Below are 25,529 nucleotides of genomic sequence, written 5' to 3'. Positions count from 1 at the left end.
AAAGCCACTTCAGGATAGAGATCATTCACAAGGGAACTTTTTAACCTTATGCACATCAACATCATGCCTCCTGTGGCTCAGCCTTAACTTTCAGTGCCCCTTAGAGAGGCCTTGGACACTGAAATCTGAGGTCTTCTCCTATCCTTTGGAATTCTGACTCCAATTTTTAGGAGAAACTGGACAGACTGGGCTAAAGATAAAGTGTGTAATGCACGTGTAGGAAACGTGTGGTAAACCAGGGTTGCGTGACAGGCTCCAGAGCGGGGCTCAGGTCCAGATTTGAAAAGCATTTAAATAGAGGATATGAAATGGAACATTAAAACTTAAGTAAAAGGGAACATAAGAGTGAAACAGGGTCACTAAAATCCATAGGGTGAGTTTGAGGTCTTGCTGCGGTGTTGTGGTGCTGTCTGGCAAAGAAGAGTCTTGGTGAAAAATAGCTACGTGTTTCCCTGACTGTGAGTGACCTCCCTGGATCCGATTAAAATATCTTCTGGTGTGTTTCTCTTTTTCTTTTGCAGTAATTGCCCCTCATTTTTGGCCGCTGCTTTAGCAAGAGCAACTTCAGACGAGGTCCTGCAGAGCGACCTCTCGGCACATTTCCTACCAAAGCACGTGGACAACGCGGACGGGATCATACGTAAGTCCCTCCCTGGGGGGGGTCTGGCACTGGCACTGGACACTGGAACACTCTGCAGATAATTCATAGGTTTTTAAGGTCAGCTTTGACTTCAGTGATCCATCTTGTCTGGCCACCTAAATTTCATTAATTCCTCAAATTAGTTCCTCCTACCAGCCAGCTAAACGAAGTCGGACTGGATTTCTGGTGGAGGAATATCCCTCGCTGATGTAAAAAGATTAATGGAGAATTCCCTACCACTCCTGATACAGGCAGTGACTAATTTCTTAGTCAAAGCTTTCTCATTTTGAAACAACTCCTTCCTTTTAAGTGCACCTTCATGGCTGTGTCTGATGGCCCTGAATTTCTTTATCAGCACTTTAGACCATGTGGTTCTGCTGGCAAGTGCTAGTTGTCCTCCCTCATCCTTGGAGCAAAGTCAAATATATGTGGGAAGAGAGAATTTAATTCTGAGTTATTTCAGCCAGTGTAGTTTTTACTATGGCTTGAATTTTTTTTATACAGTTTTAGCAAAAGATAGTATAAAGAGATCTCAGGATTAAAAGGGGGAAACAAAATTCCTTTTCCTCATTTATCTTTGTTGGCTAAGAAGATTTTTGCAGCATCCAGCTCAAGGTCATGCACCTGAAATCATTTCAGGACTCTGCTGGCCTAAATAACCTTGAAAAAATGCTGGGTTGCTCGTTACAACAAAGAACAATGTTTCTCACATGTATTGACAGGAATTCTGTCATTTGATCTTGAAAATACAGTCACCAAACCACTTTGTCCATTCTTTCCTTTTTTGATTAAAAAAAAAATGAATTATTCTGGGGATAAGGAGGATCTATAAATCTGGTTCTTCAAAAAGGAAGATTCAGCTGCATTCCCCAGAGGCCTTTGGAAACCTGAGAAACAGAAAAACATGCTCTGGGTTCCCTTTCTGTAGGTATTGCTGCCTCCTCCTGCTGAGCAGGTAAATGGAATAGATTTGTCATTGTTCTGACTGAGCAGCCTTCATTAATTTCAAATTGAGATCTCTGAGATGTGCATAAATATTTGACAGTCTCCAAGGAAATGTTGACTAAGCCTCCACACAGAATATCTAAAGAATTCAACAGAAAAAAAGAAAAAGAAAAAGGAAAAAAAAACCGCCACAAAACCCTCACACCTACAGAAATTGCCACTCAAATATATCTAAGTCTGGAAGACAGATGCAAACGTAGATTGAGATGGGAACAGACTGGAGCAGGCACTAAGAATAGCACTCCAGATGCAGTTGTTGAGGTGAATTGTCATGATGAAGGCACTTGGAAATCAAATATCCCTTTACTGATGCAATGTGAAAAGTTAAATTGAGAAGCTAAAGGGCAGAGGAAGAGAGAGAACATCTTCTGGTCCATAGTAAAGCAAAGGTTTCATACAAACACTGCAATTTCAAATAATGTGCCATAAATGATAATTTTTCCAAACAGAACATGAGCTCAAGTGATCACAGAATTAGAGCCACAGAGTGGTTGGGGTTGGAAGGGACCTTAAAGGCCACCCAGTTCCACCCCCTGCCATGGGCAAGGATGCCACTCACCAGACCAGGTTGCTCCAGGCTCCATCCAACCTGGCCTTGGACACTTGCAGGGATGGGGCAGCCCCAGCACAGCCAGGGCTCCATCAGTGCTTCATCACCTGGTGATGGAAGGTTTGGCCTAGAAAACCAGAGCAAAACTGGGAGAATTGGGCAGGACTGAAGATTTCATTGCAAAACTCCATCCTAGTGAGCCTTCCTAGGGGAGTCCCTTGAGAAACCTGGGTAGGAAGTTAGAGGAGACCTGCCCTCACTGGTGCCACACAGGGACACTGTCATGCTTTGAAAGAAAACAGAGGAAACTGCAGCAGGGGATAAAAATGGGACTTCTACATCTTGAAGTTTTGTGCTCAGAGTTTGCTGTGCCCTGATGCTGTTTGTGAAACCAAGCTGAATTCAGCTGGCTGGTTTTAATATCCACTTCTGTCAGTGTTTCTTATGAACCCAGGAAGATTTTTACTCTGTGTAATACAAGGAGACATTTACCTGATTTACCTCAAGTTTGAATTTGCCAGAAGACAAAAAAAAAAGCAATTTCAAATTTCCTTAGTGGCACATTTCACTCGGAGAATATCAACGTGACAAATCATGGCACAGACTTAGAGGTGGTAAAAGCAGTCATGGGTGTGCTGGTTGAAGGGAAATTAGAAGCTTCCTGAAAGAAGAGGGCAAATAAATGAAGGAAAACTGTTTTGAGTCCACAAATGTAGGAATGCAAGGATATGGGCTTGTTATATTTGGGGTGACTGTGTGTCTTTGGATATCAAGAACAGAATCTGAGTCACAGGCTGTGAGTGACTCTTGCAGTTGGAGAGGAGCAAGAGAGTTTCCAAGAGAACTGGATGCTGGATTTCTGTTTTGAAAGGTCAGGTGAAGGACCTTTAATTTTGGGTTGTTGTGTGGAGGTAGATAATCACGTGGAAGTTTGGAATTGTTAAGGAACCACCAAAGGAGGCTGGATGGTAGCGACTGTGTGACATGGTGGTGGTATCTAAAATATCTTAAATATCCAGCAGACATCACAAAGCAAATCACACCATTCCATTCCCCAGCCCTTCCAGGGACTGGGAGATGGGATTACTGCAGCCAAGACACAAAGGGGCCATTGACTAGTCGGAAACTGGAGTTCCCAGATTAAGGAAAACTTTGGCCATTGGCCTGATGACAAGTCTATAAATGTGGGTTCTGACCCCTGTTGTCAAACTGTCCGTGTTTTCAAGAGAAGTCATAAAATATGGTACTAAAAATCAGGATCTAATTCCTGGTATTCTTTCTACCCTGATTTTACCCTAAGAGTCAGCCTTTGGGAACAATAGTGCCTGAGCTGGCTTTCCCACCAGCTGTGGTGCAGTGAAGCACTGCTTCCAACCTTGGGGACTGTGGAGCAGCAGGAGGGAAATGAGATTCTCTGTGACACAACTGCAGTGACAGCTGAGTCAGCTCTGGCTCAGGGCAGAACGTTAACAATTGATGAGTAATCTCCAGCTGTGAGGGGGTGGGTTAACCATTGTGGGTTAACCATTGTGGGCCTTTCTGCTGCTTTAACCTCAAGAGCAATTACTGATGATGCCAACAGTACATATATTCCCACTGGGAAGGGTGTTGAGGATCTGAGCACGGCCAGTGGGTTCAGTCCTGTCCTCCCTCAGAGTGATACTGTGACACTGTGAGGTGGAACAGCCATGTGACATTCACAAGTACCCCCACACAGACCCCACTTCCCTTCGTGTCTGCCCAGAAATGGAAGAGCAAGTCTGGGGGCTTCCCTCTGGAAAATATCATTTGGACACATCAGGTTGTACGTGCTCCCTCTTCAAATATATTGCCCAGGAAAGGGTTTCTGGTGGCACTGGTGAGAGCTGGGTGGGTGGTGTGAGGAACTGGTGCCCGTTACTGGTGTGATCAAGAAGCTAAGAATCCTTTTAGTCACGGGTACAGTGTATTTCCAGCTTCACAGCTGCTCTTGTAGATTAAACTGGAACCAACTCATAATCAACAGAGCTGGGAATGTATCTTGTTCCTAAAGGTCTTGGCTCCCTGGTCACTGTAGCCCACATTTTGCATAGGCCTAGGTCAGAAATTAGTAAATGCTGCTTTTAGGCTCTTCACAGAATTCCTGTGAACCAAGAGATGCTGTACCACTCCCCTCTCCTCCCTGTATTTGAGCCCCTCCTCCTCCAGGAATGATTGGCACTCATGGATTGCTGCCTTCAGCTTTGAAGATCTCTGCCTTTGGTGAACGATCGTGAACAAAGAGATTTTGATGTGTTCAGCTCTGATTACTTCCTGTTTTCCTGCCCTGAATTTCAGAACAAATGTCAAGTGCCTGAGTTTTCACATTTTAAAATGCCTATTTCTCAGGAGTGACAGTTCAGCGTTTTCCTAAATTTGAGACCTTTATGGTTTTCTCACTTGCTCATGCAGATTTCTTTGACACACCATTGTCAGGAGTATGGAAATAATAAGAAATCTGGAAATAACGGAGGCAGCACCTGAGTTGTGCAATGCTGAAAGTGTGCACTGCCAGAACACCTCGAAGTAATACTGCTAATTTCTGTAGATTGTTTCCACTGTTCTGCCTCGGCTCTGCAGTGAAATGGTGTTTAGAATAGAGAATTGGGTCCCAAACCAATCTCTCATTGTTATGGATGGTGGGTTTTGTACGTGCCATGACAAAGTCCTTGTCAGAGCTGCACCACCCTGGGCAGAGTGGCACAGGGGGATTGGATGCTGAGGGAAAAGTACTTGCTTTTCATTTTTTTCTCATGCTGCAAATGAGCTCCCCAAAGGCACAGGGAAATGTTTAAGTTGAAAAGACAAACAAACAATGAGCTGCTTACTGATGAATGCTGATTGTGGTGAGTTTGGCTTCCCCTTTTCATGCATCAGAGCCCAGAATTTCCCTGCTGACATCCATTTCAACTGCTTGGCTGAAACGATTTTGTTTCATCTCCGCGATGTATGCAAGGGAAAAAAATTTCAATTAGCAACACTCTCAGCCTTTCATTTGTGGTTTGTGCCTTCCCCAGAGATCGAGACAGTGAAGTTGGCCCGCCTGGTTTTTAGCAAACTGCACGAGATCTGCAGCAACTGGGTGAAAGACTTCCCCCTGCAGCCCAAGCCCCACCGCTACTACGAGACGTCCATCCACGCCATCAAGAACATGCGCAGGAAGATGGAGGACAAGCACGTCTGCATCCCTGACTTCAACATGCTCTTCAACCTCGAGGTGAGCACAGATCACCTGGGAGACAGATCATGGGGAATAATCAGATTCTTGGGGAAACTGGGGCATCTTCTACTGAGGGGATGAAATGGGGTGGGCCTGAGCAGGGCTGGTGGTGCAGGGACACACATGGTGTTGAGTTGGTTCAGTTGGTGTTGGTGTAACCACAGAGTGACAGGCAGTTTCCACAGAAGGTATATACAACAAAACAGCCACTTGCACAGATTTCTGGTGAAATGTCACCTGACTACACAAGGTTGTACCTGGCCCATCCCGGTGCAGCCGCTCCCGCAGTGGCTCAAGGACTGAGCTGGCTTTGTGCAGAAAGCAGCTCCTGTGAGTGGGAACTGATGCACTTGCAGTACTGTGAGATACACCAGGGCTGGAGCCTCCACTGGCTGAGGATGCCCAGGTGTGGGAGATCATCACCAGTGGCAAAGACAAAGGGGGTCACCTCACAGTCCATCACTGAAGCCAGGTGGCAACCAGGGGTAGGTCTGTTCTGCTTTTCAACTGTCCTCTTGGGAGGAAGAAGCCAAAAGCAAGAATAAGGACAGAAAGGAAAAAAAACCCAAACAGACACAAAACTTACAGGACAATGGGGTGCAGCTTCCACGAGAATCCACCAACATGAAGGTTTAGTGGAACTGGGGTCATTCCACCCCAATAATTTCCTTATGTGGCCATTGGTCAGACACTTGCTCTTGCTCTTCCTTGAGATATAAAACTGGACACTGAGGAATGGAAAATAAAAGAAAGTATCAAGACTTTTACTTTTAGGATCAGATTGCTGCATAATTGCACCTTTATTACATCCTGTCACTTTAATAACCATCTTCTGCCCCATCCACATTCTTACCTTTAAATTATATTAATGCAAACAGAGGTAGATGTTTCCTTTGCCTGTCAATTGTCAGCTTTCTTATTCCAATTTGTGTTGGAGCCCATTACCTAAAAATTACAATGTGCAAATATTCCAGTCATTGAGCTGGCTGTCAAGGTTGAATTGGCACTGTCAGTGGGTTGGTGGTGTGTGTGTGAACAGGCACAGGAGTTGCTGTACTTGGTACTGCTTTGTTTCTCTGAACAGATAAGAGGAAGCTGAGAAAACTGACTTGAAGATGAGCAATTTTGCTGTATTTGATTTGTGAATGTAATCACAATTATCTGATGAGAGAGCACATACAGGGTTTTTTTTTCAAAGACAGGCATTTAAAATGATATGTTTTAGATTTAAGAAACAAAAAGAACGAAAGCAGAGGCTTCACATTTTAACTGTACTGGCATTTTATCCCTGGTGGATTCTAGTCTTGATGCAGACTTCATACAAACTGTAGTGGATGTTCTTCTCTCCCTGTGGTTTTCGCAGTCACAGAATCTCCTGCACAATTTGATGAAAATGGCACTTCCTATTTGAGTTGTGTGACTGAGTGGTAACAAATGGGACATAAGGAGCACAGAGAGCCCCACAGAGGTGATTCTGGCAGGGCATTCTTGCAGGTAGTATTCAACAGTAAGGTGGAAGTTTCCCACTGATGCAAGTGAAGATGGTCAGGGTAGTTTGTTTTTCCAGTGGAGACTCTGCCTCTAAGTCCAGTTTAATGAGGACACCACAAATCCCAAGTTCAAAGCTTTAGGACAGTCCAACTGGCTGTTTACATTGCTTTCTCCTGAGGTGTTTCCTCCATGTGTTTCCCTTGGCAGGACCAAGAAGAACAGGCCTATTTCGCGGTGTTTGACGGCCATGGGGGAGTGGATGCTGCCATTTATGCCTCCATCCACCTCCACGTGAACATGGTGCATCAGGAGATGTTCCAGCACGACCCAGCTGAGGCTCTGTGCCGAGCCTTCCGCGTGACCGACGAGCGCTTCGTCCAGAAGGCGGCCAGGGAGGTGAGGGAGGGCCCTGGGCCTGACCCTGAGAGCATCCATCTATAAATTCTGCCTTTGTCAGCTCCAAGCACAGGCCAAGGTCAGACTGGAGCTGCCCATGCACAGTCCATGGAGCTGGTGCCCACTGGTGGGCTCCTTTGTGTCCCATAAAAATGCCAGCTTCCACTTCTCCCAGCAGCCAGTTCCTTTAGAAGGATGCTGCTGCCACTCCCATGCTAACTAGGTTTAGTCCTTGGGATGGGTTTTTTCCTCAGGTTTAGTCCTTGGAGTGAGTTTTTTTCCTCATCTCTGCAAGATACATTTTTTTTGTCTGCAGAAAGCAAGAATAAATGGATAAGTGAGTCATAGGCCTCCTAAACTCATGCAAGGGATGAGTTAAGTGCAGGGAACTCGGGCTGCTCATAAATAAACCTCCCTCCAAGTTCAGTGACATGCCTGTGTGTCTGTCAATGACAGGAAGTCAGCCAGGGCAGTCACACAGCAGACACCAGCAGAGCCTGGCTGCTGACAGGCAGTTCCCATTCCAGGCATGTCACGGGGCAAATTCAGTCACTCACATTCAGCCAGGTCGGCTCTGGGGAGCTGTTACTGAGCAGTTGTAGCCGTAGGGAAAGCACTGCCTGTTCCTCCCTGGGAATAGGCTCTGTGCTGCACTGTCAACATGTTCTGTCCTCGAGTTAAGCAAGAAAATGCTTTGAAATGGAAATGCATCTTTTTTTCCACCCTGTCCAGAGCCTGCGTTGTGGAACCACCGGGGTGGTGACTTTCATCCGAGGGAATATGCTGCACGTGGCCTGGCTTGGGGACTCCCAGGTTATGCTTGTGAGGAGAGGCCAAGCTGTGGAGCTGATGAAACCCCACAAACCAGACAGAGAGGTGAGAACAGCCTGTTCTAAACACACCTGGGCAGTGTTCCCCACAGGTACCAGCTTGGTGTGAGTGCCGTGCCAGTGTCCCTGCGAGTATGTTCCAGTTATCCCGGTTTGTTTGGATGTCACGATGGATTTGTGTACAAATCCTTTGTCTCACCTCTGGGGGCCTGCAGCCTCCACCATGTGTATGTGAAAGAACAAATATTTATGGGAGTGTTCAGTGTGTGATGCAGCTCTGTCCAAACAACTCCTGTGTTGCTGTTTAGGACGAGAAGAAGCGCATTGAGGCCCTGGGCGGCTGCGTGGTCTGGTTTGGAGCCTGGAGGGTGAACGGGAGCCTGTCTGTCTCCAGAGCTATTGGTAAGAGAGGGCTTTCATTCCTTTTGGAGACTTGATTTTCTTTGCAGCATTTTAATTTTCCAGCTATTTGCTTTTTAACCATAAAATTTTAATTTTCTAGTGATCACAATTTGAAATACAGCTGTAGACCGACCTGTGAGCAATGACCTCTATTTTTCCCCCTACAGTTTGAGGGAATAATTCCCAAATAATTGCTTTAACTTGGGCTAAGAGTCATTGGCTCCATGCTGAGTTAATAAAGGGTTTCTGGATGCTGTGGCTGCAAACCCACGGTGGTGTCTATGTATTGTTTTACCTCAGGGGACGCCGAGCACAAGCCATATATCTGTGGGGATGCAGACTCTGCCTCCACGGTGCTGGATGGCTCTGAAGACTACCTCATTCTGGCCTGTGATGGCTTCTACGACACCGTGAACCCCGACGAGGCAGTCAAGGTGGTGGCTGACCACCTCAAGGAGAACAATGGTGACAGCAGCATGGTAGCACACAAATTGGTGGCGTCTGCCCGGGACGCCGGTTCCAGCGACAACATCACCGTCATCGTGGTCTTTCTCAGGGACATGAACGCGGCCGTCACCGTCAGCGAGGAGTCGGACTGGACAGAGAACTCTTTCCAAGGGGGGCAGGAAGACAATGGGGAAGACAAGGAGAACCATGGAGACTGCAAACGGCCGTGGCCCCAGCACCAGTGCTCAGCACCGGCAGATTTAGGGTACGAAGGACGAGTGGATTCCTTCACCGACAGAACTAGCTTAAGCATAGGGTCCAGCATCAACCTGCTTGATGATCAAGGCTATTTAGACCTGACAAAAACAGAAACTAGTACACCTCAGAGTGCCAAATGTCTGCCACCAGTCCAAGTGTTTAGTCCTGGAATACCAAAGAGTGCAGATTTGATCAGCAGCTTCCCAGCGAAAGGTGAATCCCCAGAGCGCGCCACGGCCTCGGTCTGCGGGCAGAGCCACCCCGGGGAGCACGATGCTCCCCTGAGCTCGGGTGCTGCAGGGCAGGGCATCTACAGGGTGAAGGGGTTATCCCCCATCTTCTCTGGGCTGGAAGATGAACAGTTCGAATCCTTGGGAAAACGAGCCGCGTTCCTCCACATCCGGCTCTGCAGCGGGAAGAGGCGACGAGCAGCCAGGCTCACACCAAAGTTTCACACGCCGCTCTGGGCTCACGAGCCTTCCCATCTAGAAGGATCCACCCTCTCCTTCCCTGTCCGGGGCCGCAGGAGCAGGAGGGTGTCAGCCCGACCCTCCCCCTGGCAGAGGCTGCTCAGTCGTAACACTTACAGCGAGAGCATGTTTTTGATGCGAAGACAAAGTAATTGTATACCAGACCCATCCCTCCATCAATGCTGTAAAATGTAACCACCCCCTCGTGTTCCCCCTGTCAGACTCCCAAAGTAGACATTCCCAAAATAAAAACTGGCATCATCAGAGAGCGAAAAGAGGTGGGCATTTCCGAACTGTACTCCAGTCCCCTGCAAAGCTCCAAACCCTGTGTAAATAGACCTAGGAATTAACAAATGTAGTTGTCTCAAATCTCAATAAAGTTTGCTGGTGGTGCCACCCTGAGCAATTCCGCAGCCGCCCGACCACCCGCACACACAAGTGTCCAGCCACATCCACCAGGGAAAGCCAAACAGCCGCTTCACGTGGACAGACTCCGTCAGGGCACAGTCCTCAGACACGCAGAAGGCTGCACCTGCCTGAGGAATGTCTGTGCAGCAATACTTACAGCACGGTCTGGTTCAGAACTGCCAAATTTTTCTAGAGCGGGGGGAAGTTTCCGTAGAGTCGAGGTGTGTGGGGGGGTTTCTTGTGTTCTGCTTTCTGTTTGTTCCAGGTGAGCGTTAAGGTGAATTAGGAATCACATCCACTTTTGCAGGTAGATGACTAAAAGCCATACAGGGTTTACCAGGTACCTTAGGAATGGACACACTAAGCTCCTGCTGCTCTGGTCTCAGACTCCTGTCGAGGTACAGACTCATAATTTACCTTTTTTTTTTTTATTCCATGTAACATAAAATGCGGAATATGAAGAAAACTTTTCTTGTAGTTTAAAAAAAATCCTGTTTTCTTGTGGCTGGAGGTGCAGTGTAGGGAATTTCGTATCTTTCTGGTGCTTTTAGTGGCATTTTTCTTGTTTCTCAGTTTAGGAAACTGTTCTCAGTTGAACATGATTGTGCTTAATGCTTTGAGCCAACCTCTTCCCACCCTAACTTCATCTCAGGTCTTAAAAGAACAAATCCGTGGAGAAGTTCAGGACAACCCCCTGTCCCTCCGCCTGTCGCACCGGAGATCAACTGGATGAGCTGTTTGGTTCCATTAATGATTTCTAGATGGCAGAGGCATCCTTTAATATCAAATGTCAACACGAAGGAAGGTGGGGTTCAGCGCCAGGGCTGCCGTGGGGTGTTGTCAGGGTGTGTAGGAACGGATGCCGGGCTGCCGGAGCGATCCAGAGCGGGTGGAAGTGCCGAGGATGCGGATGAGCAGGGGCTGTCCTTGGGTGGAATTCACTGCTCTGGGTCCCCCTGGGTCCAGGGGTGGCCAGTGAGGAATGTCAGCTGCCCCGGTTTGGCAAGGGGCCACCAGCCCCTCCCCGCTCCCCAGGGGACGTTCCACCCTCAGGGAGCCGTTAATTGGGACGTAAATAAGCAGCCGATTCCCATCAGCTCCACTAAGCCCAGATCCTGTTACTGTCCCTTGTTACAGTAAGACATTTGGAGGAGTATGAATAAAGTCAGTCTTCATAGGCACTTAGTGTACCATTCATATCACTTTAGCAGTAACAATAGCAGTATTAGTGTTTAGCTAGAATTTGCAAAGTATTTTAATATTAAGTAGTCAGGAGATTATTCAACACGACGAGATGGCAAGGCTTGAATTCTGCCAATTTCCGCTGCTTCTATCTTTGATGCACTATTTTAAAAGCAATCTGATGAACAGCAAAAGGCTTTGTGAGCAACCAGGAGTTGGAGAGTGGCTTCAGATTCCTTTGATCTTTTTCAGACTTTGTTTTAATCTTACGGGATCATTGGCTCTTATCTGTCATCTTATTCCGCCTTAGCTGTTGTCGATGTTCTCTTCAGCTGCAGCTCATGTTCCAAGTCAGATTTACCGAGGAAATTTGAGAAACCATGAAATGGTAAAATATGCAACTCTGGGGCATCTCTGTGGTGCCTTTGTTTTAAATTATTCACAGTAATAATGGCTCATTGGAAGTCCATCTTTAGCTGACTGTCGTGTTCCGGAGAGAAAGGTGGTGTAAGTGCAATTCTTTGTGTGAGTAACTTAAGAGTGAAAACCCATTATGGATGATAAAACTTCTTCCCAGTCTGCAGGAGCAGTTGAAGAGCACTGGACTGCATGTGTGCTGTTTTGGGAAGGATTTAGCTTTTTAGGTGTGGATTCATAAATGATAATTCTGCGACTCATCCCATTTATCTTGCTAGGAGAAAACAATCCACCATCGTAGTTCCAGTGTGGTCAGGTAAAACCATTGTATAGATAGAGCAAGTGTTCATTTCTTCACTAACTGCATATTTATAGAGTAGATAGGAACCATTTGTAAGGTAAGTCCTTTAAAGTTCTATAATATTAAAAGTAGTGGTTATTGGTCTGATTATGCTGCTCTTGATTCTACAACTAGACAAAAAGCAGTGCTTGTGAAATGCAGTGTTTTCTCTTAATGCCACTGGTGATAGGAAGTAGTTCTCTTCAGTTCAAACTCCTGTGCCCTTATTTGCTGCTTGCTGACGTAAGCAATAATCCCTCTCTAACGGTATCTAAGTGTTCTGTATCTCGTACTTTGATTGTCTATCTGGTGACAGTGTAAAACCTTAGGCTAATAGAGAAGTTATCTCATTGTATTTATTAACTGTTGATACTGAGATTCAGTCTGTGACCTGTGTTTTGTATTTTTATCGTGTATCTTTAGTGGTGGTGAAATTTGTATAACGAATCTTTCCAATAAAGAGCTGAAGTATCCCTTTCCCGCGTTAACACAACCCCATCCGTTCCGGTTGGCGTGGTCACCGTGGTGGCAGAACCAGGAGGGAGCAGCGAAAACATGACTTTATTTTATTTTGTGTTTCAGTTTGTGTTGGTTTTGAGGAAGGGGCTCCAGGCTGGTTCTGTCTGAAGCCGCTCCAACCTCGCTCGTAAGCTCTTCACTGTGAGGACTGGCGGGATTCCCGCGATCCCGGTAGTTTCCTGTGTACTTTTCCATGTGCAACTCTGAGGAATGTGTGCGGTGCAGAGAGCAGAATAGCACCAGAGCAGGGAGCTGTTAACCCATTCGATTTGCACTAAAGGTGGGTGGAAACACATGTATATATAACTTTTCTTTACCTAGAAGTGCCATCCATTGTCCTTGCGAGTTCAAACCATCCCGTACCTGAGTTGGGTCGCGTCGTGACGCTGAAGGACAATGTCAAAGCAGACTTTACCTTATGCCACGTTTATGGTGGTGCATCATCGTAGAAACTCCGCCTGTTTTTGGAACACTGTGTGTCGGTGAGACCGTTGTCCCGTGGGCAGATGAGGCACAAGGAGTTTGTGTATAGACATGGCTGCTGTAGTTCAGGTCCACTGTCTCCTCCCTGAATCCTCCCGACCCCGGCAAAGCTCTGCGGGAAAGCAAAACGAGAAAGATTGGTCTAAATTAGGGGCTGTTTTAGCACAGTTTACTCCACCAGTCACGCAAACAAAGCCATCCAAGGGGATACTGCAGCTTCGTTCATGGCTGTAATTTAGGGCAATCTTTCTTTAATTCACACCCTCTCTGCAACAGGAACAAAAACTCTCTACCCTTGTATCATGTGCAATAAATAACGAAGCATTAAGGCGACCTCTGGCTCCGATGGCCGTATCCTCCTCCAGCCCTCGCGACTCGGCGACGGCACCTGCCAGCATTAGAGCTAAAGAGAAACAACCCCTCCTGTCAGGGCCTCCCACAACTCCCGGGCAGGGTCTCCTACAACTCCCGTACGTCGCACTCGCCTTGTGTCCGGTTTTTCCTCTCCTTCCCTCTAGAAGACACCTCTGGACAAGAACAGGGGAAGTGGCTGAGCTCACCCCCAGTGCTGCTGCTCGTGGCCAGCCAGGCGTGGTGTCAGCTCCTGGGTGCTCCTGTTGACCTTTCTGTAGTACCTTGTTCATGAAACATGTTCTTTATGAAGTGAATAAATTAAAGCTAATCATGTACCAGTGTTGGGACTTTTCCATTTGCAACCTTGTTCTACAGTTCACCCGCAAGTTTAGTTATAACCATGTATTAGTCATCCATATTTTATTTATGAAAGCTGTTTATACAGGAAAAACTGTTTTACCAATATCTTAATAAAACAGTAATTTAAACCACACTTCAGGCAGTCTGGTTATTTAAGAGCTAACAAAGACAGCAGCCACACTGTGTTCACTGTGGTGAAAGGGGGTTTCCTTTGATATCTAACAGGAGCTGGCTCTGTTGAGCTCTGGCTCCATGGGGTTGCCCAGGGCCCATCACAGCCCAAAAGGCTGCGATGGCACAGTCCAAGTAGATAAATAAGTCTCCCAAGCCCCTTTCCCCACCTCTTGTTTACAAACCAACTCCAAAAGTAAGTTCTCCATAAGGTGAGCAAATCACCAGCTCCTCAAAGGCAGGACACAACCCCTGTGCCTGATCACTCAATTGCTTCAGTTGGGCCTCTCACCAAGAGCAAACCCTGTGCAAGTGCTGGAGAGGCAGAGCTCTGTGAGGACACCAGTTGAGCTGAGGGCAGTGATGCACCCACAGCCCTGCACACCCTGAGCCCCCACAACCACCACAGAGAGGGGCCTGGCCCTGGAACAGGCTGTGCTCCCTCTGCAGCTGAGAAACACAAACCCAGCTGGGTAAAAACTGTGCATCCTCCTCGCTGCCTATTTGAATCGAGATTTAAGCATTTGGTCCCAGAGGGGTTTAAGTGCTTTTCACTGAATAATTAAAGAAAAAAGTGACGGGTGGAGGACAGAAAGAATTCCTCCTGTGAGCAGCCAGAGGGGTTGTGCAGGCCTGTGCTGGGACCCTGACAGCCCCCACCACCTCACTCAAACATCCAGAACTCCACCTCAGGTTTCAACATTCAATTTTATTAACAAAGTGCAAACAGTTTCAAACTAAATTGTACAGCACGGCCACGGCGGCACATTCACACGGACACAGGGCACGGGCAGCAGGACAGGGACAACACCGGGTACTCACAGGGCCTCATGCTTTGTCACTAACCAGGGATCAGCTCCCAGACGGGCTTCACAAGTAGTTGAGCAGCTCAAAATGTAACGAACAGTGGCAAAGAATTTGGCAATGGGTGCGGTTGGTCCACGTCACCGACCGGGGAAACACCTCGTGTGGTGTCTGTTCCACCCCAGCTCTGGAGCCATCGCCAGGCCCCGGGGGTTAAAATGAGGACAGTCCCAGAGTTGTGGTTATTCCAGCAGGACACACCTCCCAGGACAGGGCTCAGCACCTTCCCAACAGTTCCTCAGAGCACGTGAGGCTGGCAGAGCCAGCAGGAATGCAACCTGTAGTGCAAGGCCTTCCAAGGTCGTTGTGCCCCAGGGACAGGTTTAAGACAATGGCAGAAGAACCACAGAATGGAGAGCACACACAGCCATCGACAGCAGCCTCGGGCTCAGCTCCAGGGAATGCACACCCCTCTCCCCAGGGATGCAGTGGTGGGTCTTCAGGCCCCAAGCCCACATTCTACCTGTTCCAGACAAAGAGATTCCACTGAAAACCCTCCTGCTGGGGCAGCTTTAAGGCTTCAAGCAAACACAGTCTTAGAAGTCAAAACTTCATGTCAGCTGCTTCAACCCAATCAGTTTTGTGCTGATTACAGAAGCATTCAGAACTCAGCCTGCCCTCCCTCATTCCCAGACTCCTCATTCCCAGGTGGAGCTCAAGGGGGCAGGGTAGCCACGGCCTCCCCCTGGTGCTGCCAAACACAGGGATCAGACTGTACCAACACCCACAGCAGGAGGAGTGTTGGCTCTGTGGCTGCAGCTCCTGCAGCAGCACAGGGAAGGTGCAGCCCCAGGGTTGGCCAAGGAGAACCATCCCTGTTACCTGGTGGTGTCGTCTCCAGGGACAAAGCCGAGATCATCAGAACTCACTTGGTCGCCATCCGGTAACACCGAGGAGTGTTCTGAGGGTGACACACCAACAGAGCCCAGTCACCCTCACCAGAGAGGCACCACAACAGCCGGTGGGTGCTCCCTCCCCTCCCCTGACTCAGCCCAAACTTCACCCCGGGGCAGCTGTGGCCTCTCAGCTTTGATCCATTGATCAGAAGTTAAAGCTTTTACACCAAAAGTGAGATGAGTTCCTGAAACTCCACTGAACTGCTCCAAGCTCGTTCCTGCCAATTAAGATGCAAATCCATGTCTAAGGCAGTGGTTACCTCCCTGGAATTAGCCTACTTACGGTGCCAGTGCTGGCACTCAGGGAGTTCCAATTCGGAACTGGCGCTGTGGGTTTTCCAACCCTTCCCCGGGAGACTCACCTGAACTGACTTCTCAAGGCTAGGAAGAGTTTCCCTTTCCTGTTTTGATCTGGTTTAATTGGGATCCCAAGAGAGGAGTTCCAAATCTTACTGGCACTTGCTTGAGCTTTAACACCTCCACAGCCCCCCCCGGGATCTGTGTGGGAATGTTTGGGAAGGGGGGTTTGGAATATCCATCCTACCTTCGGTCGAGGGCTGGACAGAGAAGGCCTGGTTGAACACCTCTGGGGGTGAGGCAGCCTCCTCCTGCTCCTCGTTCTCCGTGTCACATTCGATGTCACTGTCGCTGCTCATTCCCGGCAGGAGATGCAGGACGTGCTTCTGGCACACCCCGGCTGCAAGAGACACCAGAGAGACACCCCAGGCAAAGAGGATGGTGAGATCCATGCAGCTCAGTTATCAGACTTTTTCACATGGAAGAGCTCCCAGTATCACATCCCCAGGGCTGGCAGGAGGACATGGAGAGCAGCTCCATGTGCTTCCCAGAGCACGGAGGGATCCGACAGAGCAGCGGAACCAGCATGGACCACGGCTGGATTTTGCCAGGCAGCTCCACTCCAGGGGAGCAGTTCCCACGTGCCACCAGCTGAGCCCAAGCCCAGGAGTGCACATCTCCCTCCCCTCCAGTTGCAATTCAAAAAATTAAAGTTGCTTTTTGGACAGCCAAGAGGGAACAGGACCTGTGGGGCAGATGGACCTGCCAGAGCCCTCGAGCAACTGCATTTGAGTCACACACAACAAACAAACGTCCCCTCAAAGCAGAACCACAGCTCTTGGTGCCATCAAGGTGGTGGCTTTGGCTGTGCCAGACCTTGGGTGTGCACTGGGCAGTTCTGGGGGAGACACTTTTTACTTCTTAAGAGCCAACACTCATTGCTAAGGAAAAACCAAGTGAGGGGCCAACTCTGCTGCAGCTTTTCCTCTGGAAGGAGAACAGAATTGTAATATTTGCTTCCTGGGGTTTTTCACAATGAAGTATTTGAGGGTCTGAAGCGCTTTCCTATTGGGCTCTGCCCCAGGAGCGGAGCTGCATCACGATCACGCTGCAGTGACTAAGAGCAGAAATTCAGTTTTGTCACTGAGAGACCTTCTGCAAATGCCAACTCCCACACGATCCCGCACAAACTGCAGCTCGAGATGGATGCTGGCACCTTAATATAGGCTTTGAGCTACAATCCAGTCATTGAAATTCAAATTAGTGCAGGGGTGGAAGGCAGGAGAGTTTTAGCAAGATAAGAAAAACTCTTCTACGTGGACTTTCAAAAAAGAAAGAAAAAAAAAAGGCAATATTATTTTTTTCCAGCGTGGAAAGGATGCAGGAAGGGAGGGGGAAAAGTTTCCTCCAAGTCTCTAAGGAAACTGGTTTATGTACCACAACACCCAGCAGGAATGAAGTGCTGGAGAGGTTGGAGTGAGGACGTGGAGGAAGTGACCAGGGGGGTTCGTCCCTGAAGGCAGGAGACTTAAAAGCCAAGGTCACTGACCACTGTTTTAATTAGATAAGAAATCCTTTTCAAGGCCACTGGACTGGACACCAAAGCAAAGACCTGGAGACAAAAGAAGAGGTGCAAAAAGCAGCTGGTTGTCCAGGGAGGGAGGTGGCACCACATCTGCTGCTCCGTGACATCCCCGTTCCTCCACACACAGCAAGGACACACAGCTCCTCTCCTTGTTCACATTTATTCCACAGCTGCCAAACGTTACAGCAAAGTTCAACAGCCATGAAAGCAGGTTTTGGGGCTTGTTGGCTTTGGGGGGTTCTCCTCCTTTTCTTTCCCCCTCGAGGTCCCAGTGCAGAGGCGGCTCAGCAGAGTCCCAAGTGCTGCCACGCTGCACCCGCCCCCCCCGGCACCCCCGTTACCTTCCTCTGCCCCCGCAGAGGTGCCTTCCGAGGCCATTCCCTGCAGCTCCCCAGGCTCAGAGTTGTTCTCCAGACCTCCTGCCTGCGCCCCTTCTGTCCGACAGCCCTTGGAGTTCGAGCTTGAGGAAGAATTAAGGAGAAACGCAAAACCCCGCATTAGAAATTCGGCTTGAATTCAGTCACAGACACAAATCCTTTTAGTGCCACATCCAGTTTTACTCATTGCTTAAATCTCCTGCATACCCACTTAAACTCCCAGCTTGGATTGATTTAGAAATATTTAAAATCTGAAAAAAATTACTCCTCAAACTTTTCCAGTTTTTTTTTTCCACAAAAAGTGACTTTAGCTACTTAGAAAGGAATAACCTGAGCACTCCATTGCCCTTTGCTTAGTTGCCCAACAGGGAATTATCATGAAATAGCTGAAAAACAAAGTCACAGTGAAAAACATCATCTTAAAACAAGGAAATCAAAAGTGATTAAATCTCAGTCAGAGGATATTTTGCATGGAACAGTGGGAAAACAGACTGGGATGCCTTTCAAATCCAAGTGTCAGGCTCCAGCCACAGCTGATCAAAATAAAAGAAAAAAATTAAAAAGAAAGAAAAGAAAAGGAAAAAAGAAAAGACAACTTGTAACCTAGTTATAAACCCAAAAATTGATGTCCAGAGGGAACAGCAGCAAGCAAGTAAACTTCAAAGTAATTTCCCTTTCATGCTACAAGCACCTGGTTTTAGTAGATTGTGGAGTTTTTTGTAGATCAAGGGAAGGTGGGGGAGGAGATAACAGGAGGAAAGAAGAATAAAACCTTTACCCCAGAGCACCAACTTTTCTGGTCTTCTCCACAGCAGCCAGGCCAGTCAGGGCAGAAACTCCCCCGTCGGAATCCGAGCCCTCACAAGGTCTGTCCTCCTTCGGCAGCGCCTCTGCCGCGCCGGCCAGGGCCCGGTGCCGACTGCCCAGCTTGGAGCTGCCCAGGCCACCTGAGCAGAGAGAGCACAGCTGTGACCCTCCATTCCCTCTCTGAACACCTGAGAGGGGCAAAACATCCGTTCCTCTGTCAGGTGTTCCCTCATTTCCACTCAAAGTGAAGCCCTGGCTTCGCCAAACTCAGGAGCGGCACCATCGTACAACTCCTACAGTCCCCGATCCATGGGATTTCTCGAGTTCCCTTCAAGTCAAACCACAATTTAAACCTGGGTCAGTACTTTTTGATCCAGGATTTTCCCTGAAATATCTTCATTGAGACCAAAAGTAACACCTAACACATCTATTTATGCCCACTGTGAGGTCCTGCTTCCCAGATCGGCTCCCAAAAGGTGCAGGAATATTCACTACATTTGGGAAAGGATCCAGTCAAGTTTCAGGGAAACTCCAGATACCAAATAAAAGACTTATGGAGAAGCTTTTGTACCACAGATGCCGAGCTGTGCCCTGTCACACAAGGACCAATGGCCTGGGTTACCTTCAGGAGTCTGAGTGTCTCCCTTCCCGCGCAGATTCACATCCCCACAGTCCATGGCTCTCCTCAGGGACAGACTTCCCGCTGCTCCAGAGCGAAGGGGTTTTGCTGAGCTGCTTTTCTTACTGGCAGCTGCAGAAATAGTTTTAAGATGTGACAAGTGTTCAGTCAAACCACTGCAGTATCCTGTCCTTGTGCTTAGGTGAAGCTCCATAATATTCTCATTGCTCATTAACTCCCAACCCTGCACAAAACTCCTTCCACGCCCTTCCTGTCCAAGACCCGGGCTAGAGGGAAGCTTGGCTAACTATGGATGTGGCCAAGAGTATGCAAGTCATGCTCACTGGCTTTACACTAAGGCATCCTTCACAAAGCTCCATCCACATCCCTTCAGTCAGCACGGGAGTATGGAGAGATCCAAACCCAAACCCTGGCTTACTTGGATTTTAGAAAGATTTCAAGTTAGTAAGTACAGCAAGTCTGTTTAATTTGTGCCCTGGCAAGCACCATGCAACAGCCTCAACTTCACAGCTGGGCCAGACACAGAGCAGTCCCCAGGGAGTGACCCTCAGCCTGGATCAGTCTGACCCTGGGTTAAGCCTCAGAACATTCTCACTGCATCAGGTGTGTCACTGGCTGTGGAGTAAAGTTTGGGTGCTTTTATAGAGAAGGGCTGAACTCAGTTTCAGTGACATTTACTTCCTCAAAGGCAGGGCAGGGTTACATTTCTGGCACTTACAGCTGAACCTGAGAATGAGGAACTACACAAGGCCTATTTCCAGATGCTGGGATGGACAAACCACCTGCAAGGGTGACATTTAAATCCCCCCTTTTCCACGCACTTACAATTCCTTATGTAACAACTGGTGACTGAAGACTTTGTCAGCAGTTCCATCCCTATTTCCTGCAGTTTGCTGCAGCTGTCGGTCCCACAGGCAGCCAGAGCCCCCTGCTCGATGGAGAAGAAGCTGGGCTGTCCCTCACCAGAGCCAGCATTGCTGCTCCTCACTTCAGACAGCTGGTTCTTCACATCTGACATTTTGCTTCTGACTTCAGCCATCTGGGTTTTCAGCCTCTTCAGCATCTTCAGGTCGGGAGGCACTCGCCACATGGCCTGGTGCCGCCGCTGGTCCCGGTCCTTCAGGGAATAGGATGAGGCTTCACCAAGGGAAAAGTCAGAGACCACAGCAGGTGAGTAAAACCATTCTCCAGTAAACACAGACATCAATTTTTAACAGCTCTTTTGCCCTGCTGTAAAAATGAGGGGCACAGGTACCCTTCTGTCCCGGTGTGGCACCGTTCTGAGGCTGCGAGCGCCGCACAGCTACTGGGACAGCAAGGGTTTGTTCCCTGGGATGGAAGAAGAACCCAGAACCTTCTCTTTGGAAGGAATCAGGCTCCCAGTACTGCTGCAGGAATTCTGGTGACACCTCAGCTACTAATCTATGTTGCCTGAGTTCACCAACCAGGCTGCCAGTTCATGCCAACTTTGTTACATGTTTTTAGAAAAACTGTTGACTGTCTGTATAAAATTCTTGTACCACCAACATATGTGAACACAGAGAACTCAAAGAAATCAGAAACTAGGGAAGGAATTCCCTTAAGTACCTCCCAGCAGAAGATCAGGTCAAGCAGCTAATACCTGAGTAAGTCTCTGTGCTGCTCAGCTGGAATTAGATCAACCTGGATGTTTGTGTGAAGTGTTGTAAATTCTGTGAGTGTTTCACTGCAAATTCAGCTGTTCCAAACCCTGAAGTCAAGTGGTTCTTAGAAACCTTCACTCCAGGAGGTGAAGTCTGGCAAACTCCAAATGCAACAGCAGCTTTCTCTTCGCTGACCAGCCTGAATAAGCTCTGGGCACACTCAAACCTCAGGGGAACCTCCACACAACGGGTGATTTTGGCTGTGTAACCAGTAGCTAAAGACGACCAGGAGGCCACTCAGCACAACAGGAGAGCTTCACCCTGCTCCAGTGGCACAGCACAAAGTGCAAAGCCCTCCCCTGAACTCCTTTTGTCCAGGGCTTTTTCCAGGCAAACCAGAGCTGAGACTCACAGTTCATGTGCTGCTCCCCTCTTTTCATCTTTGTTGAAGTGACTTCCATTTTTGGAAATACGGGTTACAGCCACTGAAAATTCATGACTGTTTATGCAACTACATTTAAAAAGCTAATGACAAAGGAACAAAACAAGGGAACAAAGAGTTTGAGTCAGCTTTTACACTGAGTGACACAGTGGTACTGTGGCAGCAAACCCAAGCATTATTTGTAGCAAAGGGACCATTATTTCTCTGCTGTTCTGGGGAGTCACCAAAGGTTGTTTCAGAACGACCTGAGATGAGGTGCTGTGGTGGTGGGGCAGCAGCTCCGAGTGTTAAACATGATAAATGCATTACTGAGGTTTGATTTAGTTTTAATTCTTCACTATCAAAACCAGGGGAATGAGCAGCCTCCAGGACCAGCCCTGGGTACAGATTCTCAGCTCCCTGCCTCTGCTGCACGGGGAGTTCATTGCTGTTTTCGGTTGAAGGGCCCTAAATGAACCACAAATACCCTTCAATGTCTTCAATTATTCAAATGCCATCACTATTTTTGGCTCCTGACATTTTGATCCATTCCTCTTCCACAAGCACCCTCACGTGCTCTTCCAGCCTTACAACTGCACACATTTTTCTGGTTCTAATTGCCTTTCTCATGCTGAAGTAAATCCCAGGATTTATTTTGTTAGTTTACTCTGTTCTCCAAGTATTCCCAGCCACTCTTGGGTACCAAATGTGTGCAGGGAGAGGTGGACCTGCTGCCTCAGCAGAGAGCTGCTGTGTGTTGTGTTGGCTTTCAGAGCCAACCCCTTTTCCAGAAAAGGCCCTTCCAGTCACCTCCCACTGCACTCTGAGACATTTCCAGGCTGGAATTAAATCATCTCATGCATGATGTAGTTACCTCTGTTCTGCAGAAGAGAGGCAGGAGGACGTGGCTGAAGGCCCCAGAGGTTTTCCATACCATTCCTGTCTTTCAGATCCAGCAAGTGGATTAAAATTAAGGGATCTATATCCAGCAAACTGCTGCTGGCTGTGGAGCCCAGGGCACTGGCTCCCCGTCGGGAAGGTCTCCCACTGGCACTGGTGTAGCTGTGGCTTGTACCTAAAGAAAAGAAACAGAAGGAATGGGAATGTGTGGGACACAGGGATGCATTATTCCCCGGGCCAAATAAAGAGACAGAGTTATCCAAGCAGATTAAGAATGAAAACATTCCATGAAACTTAACAAGACATCGGTGTTTCATGGATTTATGGGTTCTGAAAGCAATCAGATATGCTTCTAATTAAAGTTTAAGATAAAAAGCACAGGGAAGGGGGAAGTGCTTCACTTCCTACCTTTTATGTAAGTCTCTTAATAAATAGATTTGTTAACTCATCAATACAAAGAGCATTTATTTTGAAGACATGCACAAACTTTCTAGGTGTGGTGTGGGTGTCCCCAGTTAAACCAAGGAGGGACACTCCCCCTACACAGTGGCCAAGGCTCTCAAAGGATGCAAAGTCTTCAGAGAAAGTAGTTTGATCTGAGACTAAATTTGTACAGCTTAGAACAACTCCCTTCCAACACAGCCAGGCTGGAACTAACATTCAGACTGGAAAACAGGTAAATGCAAGAAGCTCAGGTGAAGAGATCATGTCAGCTTTTACAAATGCTGTTAAAAATTATGTTCTAAAACCTCCTAGATTTCTACAGTTCCTGCAGCCACTGTGCTCCTACTCTAAAGGCTCTCCCTGCAGGAGACACACGGGTCCTTCAACTTCCAAGCTCACAAGAAATTTTCAAGGAGTTATGAAACAGTTAAGGAATTCTGTCTTTCAAGCCCTGGCAGATTTGCAGCAGCAGCACAAGCAGCACTTCCAGAAAATGGCACTTTTGGTAGCTTTGCCATAAATAAATATACTATCCTTCCATATAGATATATTTCCCTCAGAATCTTATTAACCTATGACTGTCATCATCCCTAGGCTGCAAGAAATCCTGGAATACTTTCATATTGCATTTAAATTGCAATTCTGCTTCACTTGTGAGGATTCTTTACTTCATTCCTTCCACACTCTTCAGGTTTTGCAGGGCACTAAAACCCAAGTGAACGTGTCACACCCTCAGAGGTCACAGAGACACCAGTAAAAATTGCTTCTCAGTTTACTTTTGATGGGAACACAAGGAATTTCAGAGAGGCACAGAGCTGCCCTCCAAACTTATACATCATTTTTAAACCAGCACATTCAGAAGACTTTTCCCCACCTATTTTTTATTGAACTGACGAAGTGTTTCTGCTACACTGCAATAATCAGCACGAACCACATGATGCAGCATTTCCAAAAATAGAAATGCCTGCAGAACACACAGCTTGGCTTTGCTTCCAAGAGGAAGAGGGGAAGGAATCCAGCAGTTTTTTGCAGAGGTGGGAATTCTGAAGTCTTTTTTTTCATACCTGATGCTCCAGGAGTAGCAGCAGCTGCTGCATCCTCCCCGAGATCTCCCTCTTCCAGCTCCATGGTACTGGTGTATTCCACATCATTTTCTCCAGACCTTGGAGGATGATCAGGCAGGAAAAAGGAAAATACAACTATTAGCTTTTCTCAGCTCTTGCTAAACGTTGTGGCACAAACCTCAAAACCAACCCAAAGTGCTGTAAATAGTATTTTCTGCATTCCAAGCTACACAAGCTGAACAATGACAGTGTGGAAATTAAATGACTGACTCAACCAAGAGACCAAGAGTGCCACATGTACCCAGACTGCAAAACCTGTCCTGCAAACTTCTATATTTGCACATGTTGTAACACATTCTCACGCTTTAATGAAGATTCCAGGATTTGACATTGGCTCAGCCAAGGGTTTTGAATTCCCTACTTTAAGCACCTGTCCTTATTATCACTCTCCTACTGCTACAACACTTCCTAACACCAAAACTCTCCTTTATTACAGTGCTGAAACATTTCTCAGGAGTGTTTTGAAAAAGAACCTTCACAGATCATCACTTGTCAAAGACAAATGCAACACTAAAATAAATAAAGAGATCAGGAAGACAGTAACTAGTTGACCAAAAATTCAATGTTTAGTGTTAACTCTGAGCTGTTTCCAGTGTAGGAAGCACCCCTCACCTTGCACTGGAATCCCACACACCCCACAGCTGTGATACACCAATGAATCCATTTCCACTGGAATTAGGATGATTGCCCTGGGACACAAGGTGATGACCTGAAAGGCATTTGAAGTGACTTACATAGTTTCTTCATCTATATCATTTTCTTCAGTGTTACTGGTTGCTGTTGAACTTGCTGAAGAGCTGCTGCCATCCAGGTGGTTCACCTCATCTTCCCCAGCAAGGTCTATATCCAGGTCACCATCTGAGAGCTCGTGCTGCAGGGAAAACAGCAAGGTTTTGGATAAAGGAACATGGTGGTTGCACCTTGATGCATCCCCCAAAAGCTGTGAACAGAAACTCTCTCTCCCCAGGGTCATCCTGTCACACAGAAGGGTCTCAAAGCACAGTAAAGGCTGTAACAGAAAAGCTGGATTTTTCAGCTGGAACTTGGAAATTTTTTTTTAGAGGGACCCATTAGCTCTGTTCTGAAACAACTCTCACTGACAGCTCTCGAGTGTGTCATCTCCTATTTCCACACCAAGGATAATAAATCTAATTTACAATTCAGGAGTTCCCCTGTGTTTCTATTGCTGTCCTAAAACAGAAAGCTACAAACAGTAAGGCAGGAAACAGAAAATTCCTACATTCAAGTCTTCCTGCTGGGTCTTCTCTTCCTCCTCTTCCTTGCTCTCCCGTGCTAATCCCGGAGCAGAGAAGTTCTCCAGCAGAGCTTCAATGCTTTGGCCGGGTTTCTTTGACCTTGTTTCTGACCCATCATCGTTCTGGGGACTCAGATGAGTGTCTGGAGGTGAAACCCCTCGTGACTTCTGGGTCCGGGACAGTTCGATTGCAAGCCTCTGAAGTGTCACAAGGAGGTACAAAAATAAACAGAGAAAACAATAATGGAGCGTCACCATCAAATCCATAAGTTTGGTGGCTTGCACTGATACTATTTTAATATCAACACCAATATTTTACCACTGATTTACTATTGA

The 25,529-nt window shown here is 47.4% G+C and overlaps 2 protein-coding genes across 3 annotated transcripts in view; one reads left to right on the top strand and one right to left on the bottom strand.

Annotated features, from left to right (window-relative positions):
- The first annotated feature begins 329 nt into the window (after window positions 1-329).
- On the top strand, window positions 330-13,921 carry PPM1E (protein phosphatase, Mg2+/Mn2+ dependent 1E). Of its 2 annotated transcripts, XR_003535478.1 has the most exons (7): window positions 330-640; window positions 5,231-5,430; window positions 7,132-7,320; window positions 8,053-8,196; window positions 8,459-8,552; window positions 8,853-12,873; window positions 13,353-13,921. XR_003535478.1 is itself a non-coding variant. In XM_027690912.1 (6 exons), the coding sequence occupies exons 2-6, from the start codon at window positions 5,365-5,367 to the stop codon at window positions 9,920-9,922; spliced, it is 1,563 nt and encodes a 520-aa protein (XP_027546713.1). In that variant the 5' UTR covers window positions 330-640; window positions 5,231-5,364; the 3' UTR covers window positions 9,923-13,921. The 2 variants fall into 2 exon arrangements, 1 of the variants encoding a protein (XP_027546713.1); XM_027690912.1 differs by having other exon boundaries at window positions 8,853-13,921.
- A 729-nt stretch (window positions 13,922-14,650) lies between these two features.
- TRIM37 (tripartite motif containing 37) overlaps window positions 14,651-25,529 on the bottom strand; it is a 23,526-nt gene continuing 12,647 nt past the window's right edge. Inside the window, exons 14-24 of the mRNA XM_027691001.1 lie at window positions 25,179-25,389; window positions 24,673-24,809; window positions 23,879-23,976; window positions 22,345-22,545; window positions 20,253-20,564; window positions 19,410-19,538; window positions 18,759-18,927; window positions 17,945-18,063; window positions 16,266-16,418; window positions 15,648-15,726; window positions 14,651-15,288 (exon numbers count right to left, since the gene is read on the bottom strand). Coding sequence (XP_027546802.1) covers window positions 15,285-15,288; window positions 15,648-15,726; window positions 16,266-16,418; window positions 17,945-18,063; window positions 18,759-18,927; window positions 19,410-19,538; window positions 20,253-20,564; window positions 22,345-22,545; window positions 23,879-23,976; window positions 24,673-24,809; window positions 25,179-25,389 — 1,612 coding nt within the window. The 3' untranslated portion in view covers window positions 14,651-15,284. The remainder of the gene's footprint in view (window positions 15,289-15,647; window positions 15,727-16,265; window positions 16,419-17,944; window positions 18,064-18,758; window positions 18,928-19,409; window positions 19,539-20,252; window positions 20,565-22,344; window positions 22,546-23,878; window positions 23,977-24,672; window positions 24,810-25,178; window positions 25,390-25,529) is intronic.

The sequence above is a fragment of the Neopelma chrysocephalum genome, unplaced genomic scaffold (genome assembly GCF_003984885.1).
Source record: "Neopelma chrysocephalum unplaced genomic scaffold, ASM398488v2 Primary Assembly neopelma1_82, whole genome shotgun sequence".
In the NCBI taxonomy this organism is placed as follows: domain Eukaryota; kingdom Metazoa; phylum Chordata; class Aves; order Passeriformes; family Pipridae; genus Neopelma; species Neopelma chrysocephalum.
The sequence above is the reverse complement of the archived record's forward strand: the minus strand, read 5'-3'. Positions and strand labels throughout refer to the sequence as shown.

Coding starts and splice junctions, on each gene's coding strand:
- PPM1E (XM_027690912.1), top strand. CDS start 5,365: ATGCGCAGGAAGATGGAGGACAAGCACGTCTGCATCCCTGACTTCAAC. Junction 5,431..7,131: donor ACATGCTCTTCAACCTCGAG/GTGAGCACAGAT, acceptor TTCCCTTGGCAG/GACCAAGAAGAACAGGCCTA. Junction 7,321..8,052: donor TCCAGAAGGCGGCCAGGGAG/GTGAGGGAGGGC, acceptor CACCCTGTCCAG/AGCCTGCGTTGTGGAACCAC.